This window comes from Hypanus sabinus, chromosome 2, assembly GCF_030144855.1.
Source record: "Hypanus sabinus isolate sHypSab1 chromosome 2, sHypSab1.hap1, whole genome shotgun sequence".
Classification (NCBI taxonomy): domain Eukaryota; kingdom Metazoa; phylum Chordata; class Chondrichthyes; order Myliobatiformes; family Dasyatidae; genus Hypanus; species Hypanus sabinus.
Window position 1 is genome coordinate 120,878,800 of NC_082707.1, and position 22,381 is coordinate 120,901,180.

Below are 22,381 nucleotides of genomic sequence, written 5' to 3' on the forward strand. Positions count from 1 at the left end.
GGACCCTTGCAAGGATAATGGGACAGAAGCAATGGCTGGCATTTCTGGGATTAATTCAGAAAATGCAAGATCAGTTCATCCCAAAGAAGCATTCTAAAAGGGAGGATGAGGCAACCATGGGTGACAAGGGAAGTCAAAGACAGTATAAAAGCAAAAGACGGCATATAATGTGGTATAAAATATTGGGAAGTTAGAGGATTAGGAAGCTTTTAAAAAGCAACAGAATGAACCAAAAAAGCAAAGGAGTGAAAAGAAGAAATATGAAGGTGATATAAAAGAGGATACTAAAATCCCACCCCCCCAGATATATGAAGAATAAAAGAGAGGCGAGAGTGGATATTGGATTGCTGGAAAATTACACCGAAAGATAGTAACGGGGACAAAGAATTGGTGGACAAACTGAATAAATGATTTCCACTACGGAAGACACAATAGTATGCGAGAAATTCGAGAGTGTCAGGGGACAGAAGTGAGTGTAGTTGTTATTACTAAGGAGAACATGCTTGGGAAGCTGAAAGGTCTGAAGGTAGATAAATCATCTGGACCAGATAGACTACACCTCAGGTTTCAAAAAGAAATAGCTGGAGAGACTGTTGAAGCATTAGTAATGATCTTTCAAGAATCACTAGATTCTGGAATGGTTCTTGAAGACTGGAAAACTGCAAATGTTTATGGAAGGGATGCAAAAGGCATGAAATTATAGGCCAATTAGCCTGACTTCAACGCTTGACAAGATGTTATAGAAACTTCGGAGTACTTGGAAGCACATGATAAAATAGGCAGAAGTCAGCATGGTTTTCTTTAAGGAAAATCTTGCCTGACAAATCTATTGAAAATGTACAATGACACAGCAGATAGAATATTGTGTATGGAAGCTTATGATCAAACACCTTGATAGAAGGAATAAAGGCGAAGACTGCCTTCTAAATGGGGAGCAAATTCAGAAAGTGGACAGACAAAGGGACTTGGGAGTGTAAGTCAAAGATTCCCTAGAGCTTAGCTTACAGGTTGAGTCGGTAGTAAGGAAGGCAAATGCAAAGTTAGCATTCATTTCAAGAGGACTAGAATATAAAAGGAAGGATGCAATTTTGAGACTTTATAAGGCATTGGTCAGACTGCATTTGGGGTATTGAGAGCAGTTTTGGGCCCCAAATCTAAGAAAATAGATCTATTCTGCAAAGATATCTATAGTAAAGTCCAAATCGACGGGTAGAACACTGATAGCTTTCCCCATCAAGTCTGGAGTCAGGCAGGGTTGTCCACTCTTCCAACTTACTTGTGTGCTACTTGCTGAATCCATCAAAAAGGACGAGAGTACATGAGGGGTGAAACTGCTTGGCAGTAGAGGCACACAGGCCAAAACCTCCCTGTACGTGGATGATAGCACCATCTTCTGTTGAATCCACCATCAGTTTGCAGAGTGATAACTGTTTGCAACCAATTCTAGTTGGGATTGGAGGTGGCCGGTATCAACCATAGAAAGAGAAAGACCATACTCTTCAACAACTGATTTGCCCAATCACTGTTAGGCCTGACCCTCTGAAAGCACTGGAGAGTGTATTCTAAAGGGTCTGAGGCATGCAACAATAACTGACTAGGATTAGAAAGGTAAAAAAATTGTGATTGTGGAAACTATGTTCTCTGTCAATAACTTGGTTATCAGGTGTGATATCTTTGCATGGCTGCTGTGCTTCACACAGACATGGCCCGTTTGTGATCCTGTCTTGGTAATCACCCAGGACGTCTTCCGTTTATCTCGGGGTTCGTGGTACAGCGAGACTATTGGGTCACAATGCACAAATCCCCAGAAAATGGGGGCAAAAATGTACCTATTGCTGCCCTCATCCTGATGACTACATTTGTGTGGCTGTACCAGATGGTATATGGACTGAAAGTGTACATCACAGGTAGCGGTCAGTGCAGAGCGTACTACAGACACCGCAGGACAGGTGTTTGTTCTCTGTGCAAGTGGTCCTAACCATCTAAAAGAATTCTCCATTGCCAGATCTGACCAACAAACACCAAGACTTGCTTGGCTGGCAGTGAGAAAGGCACTACTAGTCAGAGGCTTTCTGTACAGATGACCTATCACTCCCAATGCATACTGCCCTCAAGATGGTTGCAGTGGGAAAAAGGTAGTCGCACACCTTCTTGTAGATTAAATATTCGCAAAGAGTGTGGACAAGAATGCAAGGTTCTGTGTTTCGGTTCCTTTCCAGCAGTGGCATAAAGAGGATTCTGAACTACGAGCTGTTCTTAGAATCACACAATGAGAGACATTAATTGCCGCTGGAAAGTCAATGACTGGATGAAAGACACACTTAGATCTGCTCAAAATTTGTTGGTCTTCCAGCTATGCAAGAGGTGAGGAAATGCTGAAGAAGGGCACAGTCCAGACTGCAGGAGTACTTACTGAAGGGTACACTGAAGCTGGGTGCAACAAATGTGTGGGGCTGTGTGGGGAAGGACCACAGTCTAGGGTCCTTCTGCAACAACAACTGGAGAGATTGAGTCGGGGAGTGGGGGTGGAGCTTCTCTGACAATGAAAGGAGTATTACCTAGAGCAATGTATCAATGGTGTTCCGTTTGTGTTTGCTTTTTTAAACATTTACTGCTGAATGTAATGACCAAGAATGCCATTTTTGCACTGTTTCTTTCTTTGCATATATTATGAATCATTTTTTGAAACTGAAAAGGTACTTATTCTACAATTTAAAAGGCATGATCAACTGTGTATTTTGGAAAAGACATGCAATATAAATATCAATACAGGTGTCTGCTACCTAACATATATATATATATAAATACAAACTGGGGAAACAAAACGAAGTTGCAATATTAAAGTTGCAATATTGATATTAAAGCTGAGGAGTTATTGGGCCTCTTTCCTCTTAAAATACAAAACTTAAGGATGATCCCTTTGGAGTAACTGAACAAGTGTCCCACAATATCACTGAGAATGCATAATCGCAGTACCAGAGTGTAACTGCAGATTTATCTGAACCATTTAGTGTTGAAATATGTATGGTGTCATTCAGTTTGGATGAAAAGTATTTAATAGAGATGAGATTGCAAACCCTCTCAGTGTTTGGATCTGCTTTTAATTTATAGTGTTAACATTCTGTGCAATGCTCCCCCTTTCACATGGTTGACCTGCGCAACAATAGGATGACAAACCAGCAGAATGAGTACAAAGCTTCATGTTTGGTGCACTGTGGTTAGCTGCAGAGTCAGTGCTAGACAGAACTCTTCTGCTTACAGAGGTACAGTCAAACATTGTAACTTATGCCTGTACTTACTGACACCCCTCCGGGCAAAGGACAGATGATTTCCCACAAGCTCTACACTGGCTTATGCTGCAGCCAAATCACATTTTAACAACAAAGAAATAGGAAGAAGCCACTTAGTCCTTCAAACCAGCTCTGAGGTTTAATTAGGACAAGGCTAATATACAGCTTAGCTACAGTGACTGCCTTTAGTTCCATAACCTTAATAAGAAACTTTCAGTCTCTGTTTTGAGTGCTCAATTGGCCCCCAGCCTCAATCTTCTCGAAGACTAATCCATATTTTCCACTCCTTTTGTATGAAAAAGCTCCCTCTCACACACCACCACTGAATGATGCAATTGCCTGTGATCCTGGTTGGGGTAACTAGTGATGAAGAGAACCCCTTTTCCAACAATGCCCAGAAAGGAACCTCAACTTAACATCTCAGCTGGAAGATAGCACCTCCAAAAATCCAGTTTTTCCTTGAACTGCTCTTCAGCATCAATAAGGATTTAAGGGAACAAGATAACTATTCTCATTTCTCTGATCTATACTAATCCCTTAGACAACAACTGATGACGAAAAGAATAACACATTACGGAAACCTTCTCTGTACAAAGTGTCTGCAGTTCTCACCACTCCTTCCCCCACCAACATTTGCTTCCCACTCTTTAAATGCACTTTAAAATTAATTAGATGCTGTTGTTGAGGGGAAAAAATGAACATGTCCTCTCTTCTACACACTACTAAATGTTATATTAAAGAGCTGAAGTTAACTTGTAGCCTCCATTATTTTGGCTTCACAAAGAGCAAATTATCTCATCTTTAAGAATAGCATCTTCAAAATCTACTCACCACGACATAAACTGGTTTCTCGTAGGGCTCCCCTACAGGCAGCCAGCCATTCGTGGCTCGTCTCCTGCTGATTCTCTGCTGCCTACTTTCTGTATGGCCTGTGCCAGCTTTATTCTGCTGGGCAGGCTGATAAACTGCATTACGGAGACTGGGCTTGGAGCTGTTGGAAGGTTTGGAACTCTGTGGACACTCTCGGGTCAGCTTCAGCATAGATAAGGTGTGGGGCCTAGTGGTTGCTGGTGTGTCCAAACCAGGGCGCTGGATTTGGGGTACAGGCTCAGCAGCAGAAGGAGCAGTAGGCACAGGACAGCCTGAGAGAGAATTTGCTGGTGACACCAGATGACCTGTGACTGGGGTGGTTACACAGAGTGGCTCCAAGGACTTATACTTGTCTATAAAGCAAAAGAGAAAAGGATTAAACACTAACAGATTAATTTCAACATAAAAATAAATGACAACAAACTGATGGTGATGAATTATTCTTATTCTGTTATTCAACTGAAGATGTGAAATACCCACATGCATTATAATTATAATTGAGTGGCACAGATAAGGTATAAAGACTGGAGACAAAGAAGATTGTTGAAATGTGGAGCAAACAAGCTGCTGGATAAACTCAGCCGGTCAGGCAGCATTTGAAGAGGGAAATGGACAGCCAATGTCTATTTCCCTTTAAAAGTGCTGTCTGATCTGGTGAGTTTGTCTAACAGTTCATTTTTTGCTCAATTATAAAGCTGCACTGGTACCTCACAATAAAGCAACATCCATCAAAGACCCCCATCAGCTAGGCCATGCCCTCTTCTCTGTATTACCATCGAGCAGGAAGTATAGAAGCCTTATGTCCCATACCACCAGGTTCAGGAACAGTTATTACCCTACAACCATCGGGCCCCTGAGCTAGTGTGGGCAACTTTATTCACCACTTTTCTGAGCTGATTCCACAATCTACAGATTCACTTTCAAGGATTCTTTCTACAATTCACATTCTTGGTATTTTTTATTTGCACAGTTTGCCTTCTTCCACACATTGGTGTTTGTTAATCCTCATACTTTGATAATAAATTTATTTTGAACTTCTATATAGTACTGCGTAAAAGTCTTACGCACTTATATAGTTCGAGTACCCAGGACTTTTGTATAGTACTGTAATTTTATGTATTGCACTGTACTGCTGCCGCAAAAAATAAAATTAACTTCATGACCTGTGTGAGTGATGATAAACCTGATTCTGATATGGCTCTCTACTGCAGACAGAGTTGGGTGGGGGGGTGCAGGTAGAGGGGAATATTGGTTGGGAAAAGAGGAAGGCAGAGAATAGGGAGTGGGAAGCACCAGAGATCCATTCTGTAATGATCAATAAATCAATTGTTTGGAATCAAATGACCTTGCCAGGTGTCTCAGGGCTGGGTGTGTCTGCACCTGTGCCAATCCCCACACCTGGCACTCTTCCTCCACCACCTCCCAAGGCGTTCCACGCTCACCATTTCCAACATTCTCTGATCTCTACATTTACAGACTGACTCTCCGCTCCATGTGGACAAATATAGTACCGTGCTGAAGTTTTATGCACCCTAGATTATATATGCTCCCAAGACTTTTGTACAGCACGCATGTGTCAGATGTCTTTCCAAAATACATTAATCACTTACAGAGAAGGCAACTGTAAACCTCCTGATGTAATTCGTAATTTTAAGCCTGTTGCAATGCTGTGAAATGCCCTTTGAATTACCATGACATTGTTATATGTCAACTCTAACCACATCATTGTTAAAAGGGGACTTTTGCGACTTCTAATTGTTTTTTTTCCTTCCACAAGGCTAGACAGTGGAATAAAATTAAGGATTGCTTTGAGAGCGCTTTCCAAATTAATGCCCTCTTACAGCAGCGGGCAGCTCTCAGGTCATTCAATTTGGTCATGTAGCGCTGATGTAATTAAAATCCATTTGTGCGCCTATCAGTAGGTGAGGGATTCAGTTTCATGCAGGCCAAAAGACCAGAGGATTATTCCAAATCCTAATAAGCTAACTTCTTCCAAACTTGCAGTTTAACATTACTTTCAGGACCAAGCAGACTTTAGAAGTTCACAACAGTAGGTACAGACAGCAGACAACAATATGACTGATACATGCAGAACCCATTGTGATTAAAACTGGTGCAGAACAGCAACATATGGCAAAACATTTCAAAAAGGGACAAGTGGAATGATCATTTTCTATTATTATTAAACCAAGTTTAATAAGTTTGAATATCCGGATTCAAAGCACTGGAGTTTTGGTGTGTATGTGACAAGGCTTCTCTAGCTTGCTATCAATTTCTTCTTTGGCAGTGACATTTAACACTGCAAATGAGAATCTATGCTTATGCCCTCATTTCCTTCACAGTTAGTTTGTACCTTCAGCTCCAAGTTCTGGATTTCCTTCTCTAAATCCGTGGCTCCTGTGAAGGGCTTGCAGCTTTCTTTTGAAATAAACTTAATACTTCCTCTTTCGACATAAGAACTTTTTATTCTGTTACTCTTTGTCCTGTGAGTCCTAATGGCCAGGAATTTGATCACCTCACTGGTCATCTATCCAGCTTCACTAGCAATGATACAGGGAATAATCTTGGGACGCCAGACTGTGGGGTGTTGTTCAGTGTTTCTGATTTATTGAGATACAGCATGGAAAAGGCCCTTCCAGCCGTTCAAACCATGCTGCCCAGCAATCCTTTGATTTAACCCTGGACTTATCATGGGATGATTTACACTGACTAATTAACCTACCAACCAGTCTGTCTTTGAACTGTGGAAGGAAACACACAGGATCACTGGTAGAATGTACAAACTTCTACAGGCAGCAGCGGGAATTGAATCCGGGTTGCCTCTACTGTAAAGGGTTGTGCTAACCACTATGTTTCCTCTCTGCTTATAACACTGGTTCCAATACGAGTTCCAGTTGTTCCACTCACTGTCACAAAATATCCCACCTTAGAGGGTGCGACATAAAACCTACAGCACCTTCTTTCTTTTGTTTCAAACACAGAGCGCGCAGCAGGAGCGAGTTGCCTCCAATACTGTTTGCAAGATTGAAATGGATGGAAGGAATTTAATGATGTATTCAGTGTCGTGCATCACAAGAATATTGAAGAAACTGGAATGAACTTTTTTCTCCCCCCAACTATCATCTGAGCCCAGAAGCAAACTCACTGAACAGTCCAGCTTGCACTAGCAGAAAGGAAGCAACAGTGTGGTCAATAGTTGTCTGCTTGGCTCCTAGGATCCTTGCAATACCAGCAAAGATTTGGGAAGACCGTCTGTACATTCCCTTCCACTGCCTCAGGATGTCCCAGAGAGCATCATTAGGTGACTGCTCTAAAAATACACTGTCACCACTGAAAACTGATCAGTTTATGTTATAGGTATCTCACTTCAAAGATAAAATATGGGCCAGGATTCAAGTTCCTCACTCTTCTTTGAAATATTGCCATTTAATTGAATTTGCTCTTTCGGTACCAATGCTTTGATTTAATGCCTCAGCCTTCCAGCTGCTATTTCCCAGAGTGCAATGAATCCATAGGCAATAGGAGTGCCAGCATACTTAAAACATCCTGAAATACCTGAAGCAGAATTTGGATCCTTTGCATTCGGGCTCAGATACAACAGTGCTGCTGACAGTGTGCCATAGCTGCTACACCCAAGGCAGATCCTCCAAAATCTGTTCAAAGCAGATTTTGGAAGTTTGGTCGACAATCCAGCAAGTGGCACATAAGCAGATTGGTTCAGATCATTAATTCTCCAAGCATTAAATTTGCAATTGACGAATGGAGAAGGAATGTTTCCAGTTCCTGCCATAAACCAGTGCCATTCTAAGAAGTTTCACATCACCCATTCCCAATCCCATGAAAGAGTCAAGAGCTCTCTCCCAGCAAATTAACAATATTACCATAGCCAAAAGGTATTCCCAAATAGATAATAGTAACACATTCACTGATTGATGGGATCCAATTGGTCATTGTAAATTGTCCTATGATTAGGCTAAGGTTAAATTGGTGGGCTGCTGGGCAGTACAGCTTAGTGGGCCGAGAGGGCCTATTTTGCATTGTATCTCTAAATAAATAAATCAGGCCAGAACTGCTACAGACAGTATATTAATGCATTTGAACAGTTGGTAAGTAATTGCCACCCTACTGAAAAATTGTCACTGACATTAACCTACCTTTTTTTTTACAAGGACTAGTTCAGTATTCAGCAATTAAATTATCTGAATAAATTTTTAAATTTTAATCAAAATCTGGAACACTTAAAAACCATGAAAAGAGTTGGGGATAGTGGACAGCTCTTTCAAAAGAACCATCACAGGCTAAATTACTTTAGTTTGTGCAGCAAGATTCAGCCTTTGGCTCCCCATTTGCAATTAGAGAACTCTGAATTACATCACTACCGTTTTTGATGCTCATTACTCTCTCACTTTTTGGTGCATCTCCAACATCTTTCTCATCTCTACTCCCTTCAGGCTAAATAATGCAGAACTGAACAGAAATGGTAGACTACATATACTTCATCACATCTCCTTGCAGTACATTACCAAAATCCTCTTGGTTTGCCAAGATATGCCCCGATTTTCCATCCTTTCCCCTCCAACTGCAAACCATCAGCTTAAAACTTCCTTTTTCTTCTTTCCTTCACAAGATCAGGGAGTGTGTAGACATTGGCACAATGTGACTATCTGCATCTTAGACTTCCACCCCTTCCTCAGAACTAATGAGACAAATTTCAAAGTCTTTGCCCTGGCTAGGCGAAACATTGCATCTTTGTCTAACTGCATCCTGTCTCTGCTCTTTCTTGTCAAGCTGGGCTCATCTACTATACCAACTGCATGTTCTTACACCTCTATTCCCAATGAAATGCTGGCCACCTAATTATTCTGTTCTGTTTTCCCAAACGCACCACGCACATTAGCTTCCCAAGTACAATACCTCTTTCTTAAAATCATCTGTTATCACCACTCTATCCAAAAAAAGAATGCTTTACATCTGATATGACATTCAACCAATCTATCCCCAACATCTCTTTACTTTCCAACAAAAATTCCCAAATCCATCTTTCCTAAAACTCCTTAGATGAATCTGTTCAGTTAGGCACTTGCCTCAGCTCAATATCAAAACAGATCACAGGGATACCCTGGCAACTAAATTTTTCCTTCTCACCGTTCTTTGGGCCCTTGGCTGAGGTGCTCTAAATTTATAGCATCTGCAATCTCTTGTGCTATTATTAAATGCTTGGTGAAGTATAGATTTTAAGAAAACCTGTGACATGATCATCTATCAGCCATGTGGGTGTTTCTTGGCAAAAAAAGGGCTGCAGAGATTGGAGGGACACAGATTATAGGATTGGATCTTGTATTTGATAAGGTGAAAGTAATGAAACCAATGTAGGTAATTAAGAGTACAGTTGGATGATATAGATGTGCTTGCAGGATTGAATGGGGCAGCACAGTAGTATAGTGGTTAGCGGAAACCCTTTGCAGCACCAGTGATCACCAGTTGGGTTTTGACTCCTGTGACTGTAAGGAGTTTGTACGTTCTTCCCATGACCATGTGGGTTTCTTCCAGGCGTTTCAGTTTCCAATGCTCAGGCCAGGGTTGGAAACATGGTGACACTTGCAGACTTCCCCCTAGCACAATCCTCACTGACTTGATGTGACGCAAATGATAAATTTCACTGTTTTGATTGTACATATGACATATAATGCTATCTTTTTCTTTTCACTGACATGAACAACTATGCATCCCCAGCAACATCCACATTGGAAAAACCATACCTGCCTGACTCCATTGCAACTATCTAGTCAGAGCCAGAGAATCTCCTGCATTGGTTTCTCTTCATAGTCTCAAGACCGTACCTCTGTTATACCAGAGGAGGTCTAAATGCTATGTGATACAACAATGCAAAAGCATCATACACAGTACTGTGCAAAAGTCTTAGGTACCCTAGCTATAAATATTTGCCCAAGACTTTTGCACAGTACTGGAGTAATTTTATGTACTACACTGAACTGCTGCCCCAAAAACAAATGTGAGTGATGACAAACCGGATTCTGATATGTGTCTCTATTGTGGACTGAGAGCAGGAGGGAGGCAGGGAGAGGAGAATCACAGTTGGAAAAAGGAGAATGGAGAGGAGAGGGAGCGGGAAGCACCAGAAAAGACATTCAGTAATGATCTATAAACCAATCATTTGGAATTTAATGATTTTGTGTCTTAGAGCTGGGTGTATCTGCACCCACACCAGACTCATTCCCATCCCTGACAAACCTTCTCTGCTACCTCCCCATACCCTTCCCACAGACTCGCCATTCCCAACATCCCTTGCTCCCACCAAATTTACAAACTTGCTGTCTGCTCCACATTGAAAATATAGTACTATGCAAAAGTTTTAAACACCCCAACCAAATCACAGGACAATTTATAATGAACAATTAACCTACCAATTGGTACATCTTTAGGAGGAAACTGGAGCAACTGGAGGAAATCCCCATGGTCATGGGGAGAATATACAAACTCCTCACGGACAGCAGCGGGAAATGAACTGGGGTCACTGGTACTGTAAAGTGTTATGTTAACCACTACACTATCGTACCACCCTCATTATAAGGAAAAGATCATTACATTTTACAGCTGTTATGGTCAGGCTAACCCATACAACTGCAAAAGAGGTCACTAGAAGTTTGTCAGTTTTATGGGAGGACATAAAAAGAACAGAGTTTTTTAAAGAGGGAAATCCAAAATTACGAGTCTAGGAAGCAGAATTATTGCAAGGATTAAGAAGGTAGTAAAGGGGGATGTCATGAAAGTCTTGAACATAAGGGCTAGAATTTCAAGTTCAGCCATCATTGGAAAGGTAACCAAGTGTAGTTCCAATGAGTGAATAAAATCCAGTTCAACATTGTTAAATCACGTAGAGTGTGAGGCTGTGGCCAAGGATGGTGTAGAGAAGTCAGTCTTCATCTTGGCTGGATGCAAGACCAAAATGCATCAGAGAAATAGGTCACATGTGAGAGTCAAAACTCAAAAGGGACTGGCCACTCACACCAAAATCACTCACTGCACAAAAGCTTCCTCCCAGCTTGTTACCTTATAGTGAATATTATTTCTCTCCTTAACATGATTACTGCAGAAGTCCTTCAGCCCATCTACATAACATCTCAACTCCTTTATGTACCACAAATCGCTCTCAGAGAAATGCAAATATTCCTGGATTCATTAACTGACTACCTTGAACATTTATACCTCAAAATTACTGCACCAAAACAGCAAAATTCAGAGAAAAATTGAAACTTCTTTTCAAAGATTTCAGATTCATCCAATGGAAACCTACCATCTCAGTCCATGATGATATCTTAAAAGCTCTACTCATGGTGATTTCTTACCTGTTTTCTGTCCTAGTTTGTGTAGAGAGTTTGTTTGGCTTGAGTTTAAAGTCCTCCCGACTATGTCCGTACTCAGTGATGGATGAAGCATTCGGCAAAGATCATAGCCAGTGACATCCACACACTGTACAGAGGCTGTATCTCCCACAAAGCAAAGGGAGTTCCTGCATGGAGCACATGAGAAAGGGATACCTGAGGGTACAGTGCTCTGTGACACGAGTAGGGTCCCTTCGTCATCAGGTAAGGTACAACAGGAGAAACTGGCTGAACACATGGAGCAGCTGTGTGGAGAGTTGCATCCAATGGGCAATAGGTCATTTCTATCATACTGTAAGTAGAGGTCATCCACTGAGGAAGCAAGACAGACATCAGGAGGCAGCAGGTCATAGTGGTCTGAAGCAGACACAAAATTATCCAGCAGAGTCAACTTCGAGTGCGACTGGAACGGCTGTGTAAAGTCAGCACTTGAAGGCATGCTCCCCTCCATAGCCTGACACTTAGGCTGAACCATGGCTTGATCTCCAACAAGCATTGAGAATTGATGTAAATATTGCTTGGCCTTGTCTGCATATTGGCAGGGAAGGTCTGCAGTACGGGACAAGCCACCCGAAAAGGCAGATTCCTTCCTTGGCGGCCTTTCGCAGTCCACAGTGCTGGCAACTGGTGATGGTCCAGCAGCGATGCTGCTCCTTGGGTCCTTCCTCTTGGCTTGCATGCACTGCTGCCCAGCCAGTGAGTGTGAGCAGGGCACCCTCCTTCCGGGCTTGCCCTCCCCATCGGCCCGGCTGCGGCGGGTGGCAGAATTGTCCTTGGCATTGCTCAACTTGAGAAATGCAGCAGCATTGAGGCTGGCCATGCGCTTTTTGGCTGGCGATTCAGCTGATACATTTGGGCAGCTGCCACTGGCCAGAGCAGTGCCGTTCTCAGCCTTGGCGAAGACCTCGCCATCTGACGAGCTGCCCAGGCTTCCCACCCGCCGTTTGGCCGGATGCCCAGCCTTGCCCTCTGTATACTCCGTGCTACAGCTGGTGCTCCTCCGGCATCGACGGCTGGATGATGGGAAGTCCTCGCGTTCCAGCAGCAGGTTGTTGACCGCCTCTGCATTCAAGCTGGCCAGCCTTCGAGGGCGTGGCTCAGCAGCACGTGGCACCACAGCTGCTGTCCGGTCGTTCTCCTTGCCAGTGTCCTCAGTTCTCTCTTCCTTAGGCCCTTCTGCTCGTAGTCTGTCAAGGCTGCCTTGGTAATCCCAGTGTTCTGTGATGGCCTGCGTAGGACTCGCTCCGTCAACCGACATCCCTTCCAGATCCTTGGCAATTTCCAGGGAAGAGATATCGCCTGACTGACAATGAATGCGTTTCCGGAGCGGATACGTTTTGCGGTACTTAGGAAGATACTCCTGTTTGCTCTCACCATCAGCAGCCCTATCTTTATATTCTCTGCTGCTTCTGACTCCATTGTGCCCCAGCATCATCTTTCCCATGGCTGTGCTGCTTAAGCTGCTCACGTTACAATCAGTGCAGTTCATGTCATACGACATCAAGAGGCAGGACATTTCATAATTAGACCTGTGAAATGCAGAACAGAGACTTAAGTATGTCAAAAGCAAACCAACGCACCGAGACACCATGCTCATGTATCAGCACCAGAAAGAATCTTAACAGTTTTAAATCAGTCCTACCAGACAGCAATACCCACCCCTCATCAAGGCTGCACAGTGCTCTAGTCTACTTAAGTAAATAAACTCTGCTTCTGCTTAGTGGAAAGTGCCTTGACTTAGGTAAACTTGGGTGAGGGGCTGCTGAAAGGAAATGGACTACTGGAAACTCTGTTAAAAAGGGGGCCATCAGAGACATTATTTTAGGGTGGGGGAATGTGCAATATAAAAATAGGGCATATTAAAAAAAATCACAAGGGTGCAAGTTACTCACACAGACCAGCAATTCAGAGAAATTACTTTACATCACACTCACTATTCTTCCTAAAACATAGCAGTCAGTGAATGGCATATATGAAACCTTGCTGAAGTGAAGCTTGGCTCCAAAATTATCTGGATTTCCTGCAAAGTGATTTCAGCTTAAATTGTGATAAGATGAGACAAGTCACATGTGCTTTGCAGACTTGCCTGAAGGACTACGTTCACCCTTGGTTGTCAAAATGTGCAAGGCTCAGAGTGTTAGAGAGGGCCATGGATCTTTAAGCCAAAGCTTCACAAAGCTGTTTGGAGTAGGTCACTATAAAATAAGCTCTCATCTGATTTCAGTAACATGTGTCACTCGAAACTGGGAGTTAGGAACAATAACAAATTGGTACTTAATTGAAATATTTCTACACCCCTCCCAGATCTCTAACTTCAAAGTTAATTGCTTTCACCAGTGTTATAATTCAATTCTATAGCATGAGCATTATTGAGATTGCCTGTTATTTATGGCCCATCTTCACAGCTTCATATGACTGAATGGTTTCCTTGGCAACTTAGTGACAGTTAAGAGTCAGCAAAGCCACGATCCTTGTGAGGCCAGATCAGGATGCTTCTTTTAGGCAGACAGGATTTTACAAAAAAAATCTAAGACATATACACATTTACTAATGGCAGCCCTTTGAATTTCCTTAAACAACTGAAGCCATGGTAGGAATACAACCCACCATCTCTGGAACCACAGTACCAAACTTATTGATATACAACGTAGTTAATACTGTTGTACAAACTGAAAAATGAAGTTTATGAATGGACACAAGATATCTCAGATCCTGTAGTGATTGCTCTCTATGTGACTCCTTTGTCCACTGATCTCCCTCCTGGCAATGATCCCTACAATCGTGACAAATGCTATACCTGACCTATACAACCTCCTTCACCACCATTCAGGGTCCCAAACAGTTCTTCCAGGTGCAGCAACATTTCACTTGTGAGGCTTTCAGGGTCACCGACTGTGCTCCCAGAACAGCCTCCTCTACATTGGTCAGACCCGCGGTAGATAGGGGGACCACTTCATCACACATTTTGGCTCATTCAACTGCAAAAATGGGATCTCCTGGAGGATCCCCATTTCAAATTGACTTCACATTCCATTTTGACACATCCATCAACAGTCTCCTTTACTGCCAGAATAAGGCCAAACTCAGATTAGAGGAACAACACCTCATATTTCATCTTCCAACCTGATGGCATAAACATTAATTTCTCCAACTTCTGGTAATTTCTATTCTCTTCTCTCTTTTATCATTCCCTATTCTGATTACCCTCTTCACCCCTTCTCTTCTACTCACTTGCCCATTATTTCCTTCAGGTTTCCCTCCTCCTTCCCCTTCTTCCATGGTCTACCCTCTTCTCCTATCAGATTCCTTCTTCAGTCCTTTACTTTTTCTGCTTATCCCCTCCTAGCTTCTTACTTCATTCCCCCCCCCCCCAACACACTCACTTTTGCCTCACCTATCACCTGCTAGTACTTCTTTCATTCCTCCTACATCCTTTTTCTGGCTTCTGCCCTATTTCTTTTCAGTCCTGATGGAAGTCTCAGCCCAAAATGCTGACTGCTTACTCCCCGCCACAGATGCTGCCTGACTCGCTGAGTTCCTCCAGAATTCTGTGTATTGCACAAGAGATATCATGTCTCACTCAATATTAGCAATAACTTCAAATAAACCACCTTAAACACTTTGAGGGGGATGTAATAGTGGGGCACAGACAAGGAACAATCAAGGAGGTAGATAAAGATAAAGGAGAAAGAAAAATACAATCCAATGGATTAATAACTGGGAAGGTTTCGTTAACCAGATTTACTCATTGAAAACAGACCACACACCTCTGAACAACAATCAGTGAAGGCAAGCAGGAGACACACAGAATTTACTTTAAATCATGAGCTGAACTGATTGCTGGTAGTCCCCACAGAATTGGTGATATCTGATGTAATAGATGCTTGCCTGGGGCTGGGGCTTCAAATGAATGCTGGGTAGACATCATTAAAGATCACCAACTCACCAAAACCATTAAGGGGGGAAAAAAATGGACTATTTTTATAAAGTGCAAAGTTTTAAATATTCCTTACAAAGAGGAAGTAAGCTGTATCAATACTATAAACTAGCAGCAAATCCCCTTAATTGACAGTGTGAATAACTAGGGAACACGTCTAATTTATGGCATATTCTTTAGCTGAGCAGTTTACATAACTGCTTCCCAAACAACATGAAAAACAACATGAAACTTGTTAGGCGTGACCTAATTTAGGGTGTTTTTATATGATTAAAGGATTTGGTAAAATGGATGGAGAGAAATTGTAATTCCCTCATGGAGGAGGGGGTGGGGAGAGCCCAGAAACAAGACAAATAATACAAGTTAAAGGAATGTTTCTCAGTGGATACTCAAGACACACTTTGCGCACAGAAGGGTATAGGTGGGGGGTTATTTTACAGAAAAATATTCAAAATTGATCAAAACAATTATTTTATTAGAGCTATAGAACCAAGGCAGGCAGGTGAAGTTAAAATACAAATCACTCATACGAAAACTGAATGAATGGGGAACAGACTCTGGGGCAGAGTAAACCAGTATCTTTCATTATGTGCCTCAAATTTTTCTTTATTATTAATCTGTTGCCCCAAATCACTGGTTCAGAAACCTAACCACTACACCACTGATCCCACAAAGTACAGCCACAGTGAGCTGAACAGTGGTCTCTCCTCCTACCCTGTCCCCATCCCTATCTCATCCAAAAGGGATAGTTAACTATAAATGCTATCTGGAAACTGCACATCACAAGTTTTGTGCATGTCTGTGTGTGTGCGTGAGTGCAAGTGTCTGTATATGTATACATAGATAACACTTGGAGTTGAAATGCTCTCAACGAGTTTGTAATAGACAGAAAATGAACAATGATGACAACCACATGGTCAAAGCTTCAAAAAAGGCTTCCAAAGCCACATGCCTGTGATTTTTTTTGCGCTACCTTACACAATTTATGTTAGCACTGATTTTCTACCAAACACAATCATTAAAGCCACCTTGCCAACTACAACCCAAGTGTTTTAAAACAAACACTGCACTCCTGAATTATAAAACTGAGCAGTATAGAAGACCATCCACTCCCCTTTGCTATCCAATTCCTGGCCTTGACTCCCAGTTATTTTAGAATCAAATGCAAATCCTTTTGAAAATTTCTATTTAACCCATTTACATCACATTCTTTCAGGCAGTCTTTCCCAGATCACATCAGCTTGCTTTATGAAACTACACTTTTTAACTACTCAGAATATGTTTTGCCAATGAGCATAACTCAATACTTACTCGGTTTTTAAGCCACAACATTTATCTTCCATGAGCTATCATCTCAAGATCCCTCATTCTTCAACATCAAGCAGTTAAACTTGAGAGAACAATCATTGCTTTTGTTAAAAAAAAGTTTTGCCAAATAACAACTCATTTATTAATCAGTTAAGTTTCCCCTGCATCTTTTCAAAAGTATTGACATTCTTCCAGCAGTAAGGTACCCAAAATTAGACAGAAGATTTCAGCTATCTAACCAGCATGTGTAGAGAAACAGACAGCGCTGCCTGACCCTCTTTTAATGCTTCAGATTCCAGCATCAGCAGTCTCTCGCGTCTCTAAGCTTCATTTGAAATTGGAGGTAGTTTAGAACAAACTGTGCAAGGACACATTCAAATCACAGCAAGATCTTGCTTTGATTAGTGCATAGTTGCACATAATTAAAAATTTTTTGAGGGTACTTTGGAGCATGAAAGTGACACCAAGAAACATTGGTACTCTCCAACTGCCATAACAAGGTTAGTAAAATAGTCCCTGGAGTGGTTTCTTTTGAAAAACAATATTGGTTCAGGATTTAATATCTGCCCAAGTAATACTGAGTCTTTTTGCATGCATTTATTGGGAAAATATGGAACATACAACTATGCATAGAAAAGTGAGTAATATTTCTCTGTAACTTACATACTCTCTTATTTGGAATTGGCTCCAGAGTATTGACCTTGTCAAGCTGACACTCCAGTTATAAGTGTATTCTTTAACAGCAAGATGTTAAAGCTCTGCCCAGTGGCCAGTGCATAACTGCTGGAATTACAGTGTGGATTTTATCCTATAGACACACAGCAGACAGGATTTTCACCTCTGAACAACTCCAGGAGATGTAACATGCCTATTTTGACATTTACCAAATCTTTAACTTTGGCAACCCAAAAGGACTGAAAAGTACCCTCAAATTCTGCTGCTTGCAGAAATTCATTCATTTACTTAATGATAACATTGTATCCATTAACCTAACTAATCTGATCCACAGAGATCATCTTGGTGCAGTCATGCAAGATTCAATCTTTCTTTCTGCAATGTTACACCTCAACAAGATTTCCAATAGAGCAGAGCAAATAAGATGTTGAACCCATGTAGTCTCCATTCTAGAACCATGGTTACCTCACACTTGGTAGCAACAGCAGCAAATGATACCCACATTTGGGTGCTCCAAGTTAACTTTGACTCATTCATTAAACATAAAAAGGATAACAGCCCTTACACTCAAAAATCAACGATCTACAACCAATCTGCACCACCATCATTGTACAATACCACCTTCAAGTTCATGGTGAGACCCTGAAAAACATGGTCCACTTCTCATATCCACCACTTTTCAAGACATCCGTGGATGAAACACACCATCACCTTTATGTACATCAACATAGTCTTTGGCTGACCAAGCATATTCCAAGATATAGGACTCAAATCTCATATCAAACTTCTCTATCAGGCAGCAATGACCTTGCTCTCCTCAATACTTCCAGATGTTGGACTAACCACAGAAGGGATCCTAAAGTGCTGGAAGAATTCCAGTAACCCCACTGCTGTTTGTAAGGAGTTTGTACATTTTCCCTATCATGCGTGGGTTTCGTCTGGATGTCCCGGTTTCCTCCCAAAGTCCAAAGATGTACCAGTTGATAAGTTAAATGATTGTTATAAATTGTTCCTTGATTAGGGTTAAATTTGGGGTTGCTGGGTGGTGCAGCACCAAGGGCCGGAAGGGCCTATTCCATGCTGTATCTCAAAAAATAAAGAAAACCTGCCTCTATAAACTTAAACAAACTACTTGAGGCAGAAGTCAATCAAGGTTGGCGTCTTCCCCCAGTTTATTGAGCAAGCTATGTCATTCAGATGGACAGAGAACACCACACTCCTGAAGCAGTCTTTCTATTCTATTCAAATGTGTCATGGAAAGATTACTCAATGAACAGAAGATTCAAGAATGTTTTCAAAATGTCCTTGAAAGTACAACACTCTACTGACTCCTGGGAATTGGAAGCACATGGAACACCACTGTAAACAGTGGAAGGAATCACCATCCTATAAAATACCCATCTGACTGCACATGAAGCATATCCTCTACGTTTTGAGGTAGAGCTGGTGGATCCAACACAAATCTCAGCAGTTGCCTCATATCCCCATATGAATTACAGCTAATGAAGAACTTGTTTAAATGAAAGGAATGTGCTTATTTGTGACAAGGAATGGCTTCTCCAGGTATTGCATATATTGTGTTGTGAGAAGTATTGATCAGGACACTGAGTATTTGTCCTGACCCCTTTGAAATGTGCTGTGAAGTCTTTTGTGAGTGTGGAAAGAGGATGAAATGTTTAGTTTGACATCTCCTCAGAAACATGGCTTCTCCAACAGCAGCCCCCCCCCCCACCTTAATCTGCTCTGAATGTACACTTTAACTCCAGCTCAAGTGCAATGAACACCCATAAACTTTCAACAGAAATAAGAGTGCTACTCACTTTTCAATATTTATCAGAGCAGCCCATTTTTAATGTTCTTTACTGATTGAGATGCCTGCAGGAAGTGCTGCCAAGTAGCCTACAACAATGATTAAAATAAAAAGCTCTCTGCCAAACAAATTTTTAAAAAATATATTAGACAAGAGTAAATACTTCCAGTCTAAATACTTGTATTTCATTAGTTTTCTGGAGCACACTGCACATTATGAAGATGTCATTCTGGTCAAGCTTACTTGAAAATGAAGGAATCTTCTGTCTGGGCACATTATAATCATCTGGCTCAATGGTGGAACTCTACAACTTCAGGTAACTTGGTATTTCTGTATTAGTTATATACTAACACAGGTTTCCTCCTGCTGCTTTCTCTCTTTCTGGGTGTGCCCGACAGCCCTAGCCTGACCTGCCAGGCATACCCTCCTACTCTGCATTTTGCAACTTCCACATTCTTCCATGTCCTTTTGTCTATGTTGTCACTACCTGCTCACTCACTAACTAACTAACTAACTAACTAGGTTTCACCCTCTTAGAGACCTCCTTCCCTTCCCTGCTGCTTTACAAGGTCTAGTCTACTTTTCAGTTCCAATGAAACATCTTCAACTGTTTCTTTTCCCACAGAAGAAAATGAATCTTTTATTTAGATACTGGAACCATATTACAATATGCACTTCTTTAAGTCTTTTAAATTTGTGAAAGAGTTGTCAATGAAGTTAGCAACTAAAATAAGACACCAAGTTACAGGAAGCTTTGGTTAGCAATGTAAACTTTGGTCAGGTTTTGGCAAGTTTTATGGAGAGAATTGGAAGAGAGAGAGGGACAGGTTTAAAATAATTCAGAATTCAATGCCTATGCAGCCAAAGACCTGCTGATAATGAAGTGATGAAAATTATGTGAGAAGTGGAGAAATTTCAATAGATTGCAAGTTAAAGGGACCATGAAATGGATTAATTTGCACCCTGGTATTCCAGTTTAATAAACTATTTTAGGATGTAACCAATAAAGGTTTCAACTTGGCACACTGTTCATCCCTATTTCAAGATACCTTTAACTCCATTCTACACTCTTAACTTCAGGAATTGCTGTGTAGGTGACTAATGGGCATTCATAGTAAACGGAAGCCACTGGGCCAAACAGTCAGACATTGTTTAGTATGAGGATCAGCAATATAAGTCACAGCTATTAAAAACTTTCAAGCTTTACCTTCCATGTTAGGTACACTCTTAGAACTTTGCCCAACTAGTTTCATATCCAATGGCAAAGTTCTTTAGAGTCTCTCTGATGCAAGTCATACTAAGGGAAGTCCAAAATCTTAAATCTGAAACTACTTACGCAAAGCTTTCCACAGAATTATTTAACTAGGGATGAGGAATAATAATTGTAAAGGAGAAGTCATACTTTTGTGCAGGAGTTTAAGAAATGACCTGACACTGGTGCACCTCAGGGGTGTGTGCTTAGCCCACTGCTCTACTCTCTACATATACATGACAGTGTGGCTATTCAGGAACAGCTTCTTTCCCTCTGCCATCCAATTCCTAAATGGACATTGAATCTTTGGATACTAACTCACTTTTTTTACAAAAATATACAGCATTTCTGTTTTTGCACATCTTTAAAAATCTATTCAATATTTGTAATTGACTTGCTTATTTATTTATTATTATTTTTTTCTCTCTCTGCTAGGCTTATGTATTGCATTGAACTACTGTTGCTAAGTCAACAAATTTCACATCACAGGCCGGTGATAATAAACCTGATTCTGATAAGAAATTCTAGACAATGAAGCATTGAGAAGCCTTTTACAACTTTAGGATGTTCCCAAATATCTTACAGCTGGTGAAATAATTCTGGAATGGTCGCTCCTTGCAATATAGTTCACATCAATAAGAACAACTTTAATGCAGTATGGTATTGAAAATTTGTTGAATCAGAGTGTATTTTTTAAAAAAAAAACTTCAAGTATAAAGGACTATTGGGGAAAAACTTGGGAGTTATGGGATATGAACTTGATATCAGTGGCATATTTCTGTCTTATAATATTCTACATATTTTCTTATCTTAAAACAACACAATCTGAGCAGCACTAATATTTTCCCTTGTCTCACTAAGATTCACAGATATCATTCCCAGTCAAACATCTAGTTAAGTATTTATGTATAACCAATCTTAGTTTTTGAGGAAGTTATCAGGAAAGTTGATGAAGCAAAGGCAATGGAACTTTAACAAGGTCCCACATGGGAGATTAGTCAAAAAGTTTCAGAGATAGTAAATTGGATTAGACATTGTCTTTGTGGGAGAAGCCAAAGAGTGCTTGAAGCCTCTCTGAATAGAATGATCTGGATGATACTGTGGTAAATTGTATCAGCAAATTTGCAGTTGATTCCAAGATGAAGGCATGATGCAGTAGACAGCAAAGAAGGCTGTCAAAGTTTGAAGTGGGCTTTGGACCAGCTGAGAAAATGGGTTGAAAAATAGCAGAAAGAAATTAATGCAGACAAGTGTGAGGTGTTGCACTTTGGAGGACAGACCAGGGTAGTACTTACTCAGTGAATGGTAGGGCACTGCTGTGTGAGATAAAACAGAGGGATTTGGGAATACAACTCGATAATTCCTTGAAAGCTTTCACATATTGGCATTCACAAATGAAAGTCCTGAGTACAGGAGTTGAGATGCTGAAGTTGCACAAGACATTAGTGAGGCTTAATTTGGACTATTATGTCCAGTTCTGGTCATTTACCTACAGGAAAATAGTCAATAAGATTGAAAGAGTACAGAGAAAAATTTCAAGGATGTTGCTGGGACTTGAAGCACTGAGTTACAGGGAAAGGCTGAATAGGTTAGGACTTTATTCCCTGAAGTGGAGAAGAATGAGGGTAGATTTGATAGCGGCAGACAAAATCATATGGGGTTTAGATAGGGTAAATGTAAGCAGGCTTTTTCCCTTTGAGACTGGATGAGACCAGAACTAGAGGTCATGAGTTAAGGGTGAAAGGTGAAATGTTTAAGCTGAACATGAGGAGGAACTTCTTCAGTCAGAGTGTGGAATGAGCAACCAGCAAGTTCGATTACATTTAAGAGAAATTT

The 22,381-nt window shown here is 41.2% G+C and overlaps 1 protein-coding gene across 4 annotated transcripts in view; it reads right to left on the reverse strand.

The window, feature by feature from the left end:
* Positions 1–22,381, reverse strand: part of bahd1 (bromo adjacent homology domain containing 1) — a 71,967-nt gene that overhangs the window by 29,857 nt on the left and 19,729 nt on the right. For all 4 annotated transcript variants that reach the window (XM_059953672.1, XM_059953690.1, XM_059953680.1 and 1 more), the window contains 2 exons: positions 11,528–13,092; positions 4,122–4,513 (listed from right to left, as the gene is read on the reverse strand). In XM_059953672.1, coding sequence (XP_059809655.1) covers positions 4,122–4,513; positions 11,528–13,079 — 1,944 coding nt within the window. In that variant the 5' untranslated portion in view covers positions 13,080–13,092. The remainder of the gene's footprint in view (positions 1–4,121; positions 4,514–11,527; positions 13,093–22,381) is intronic.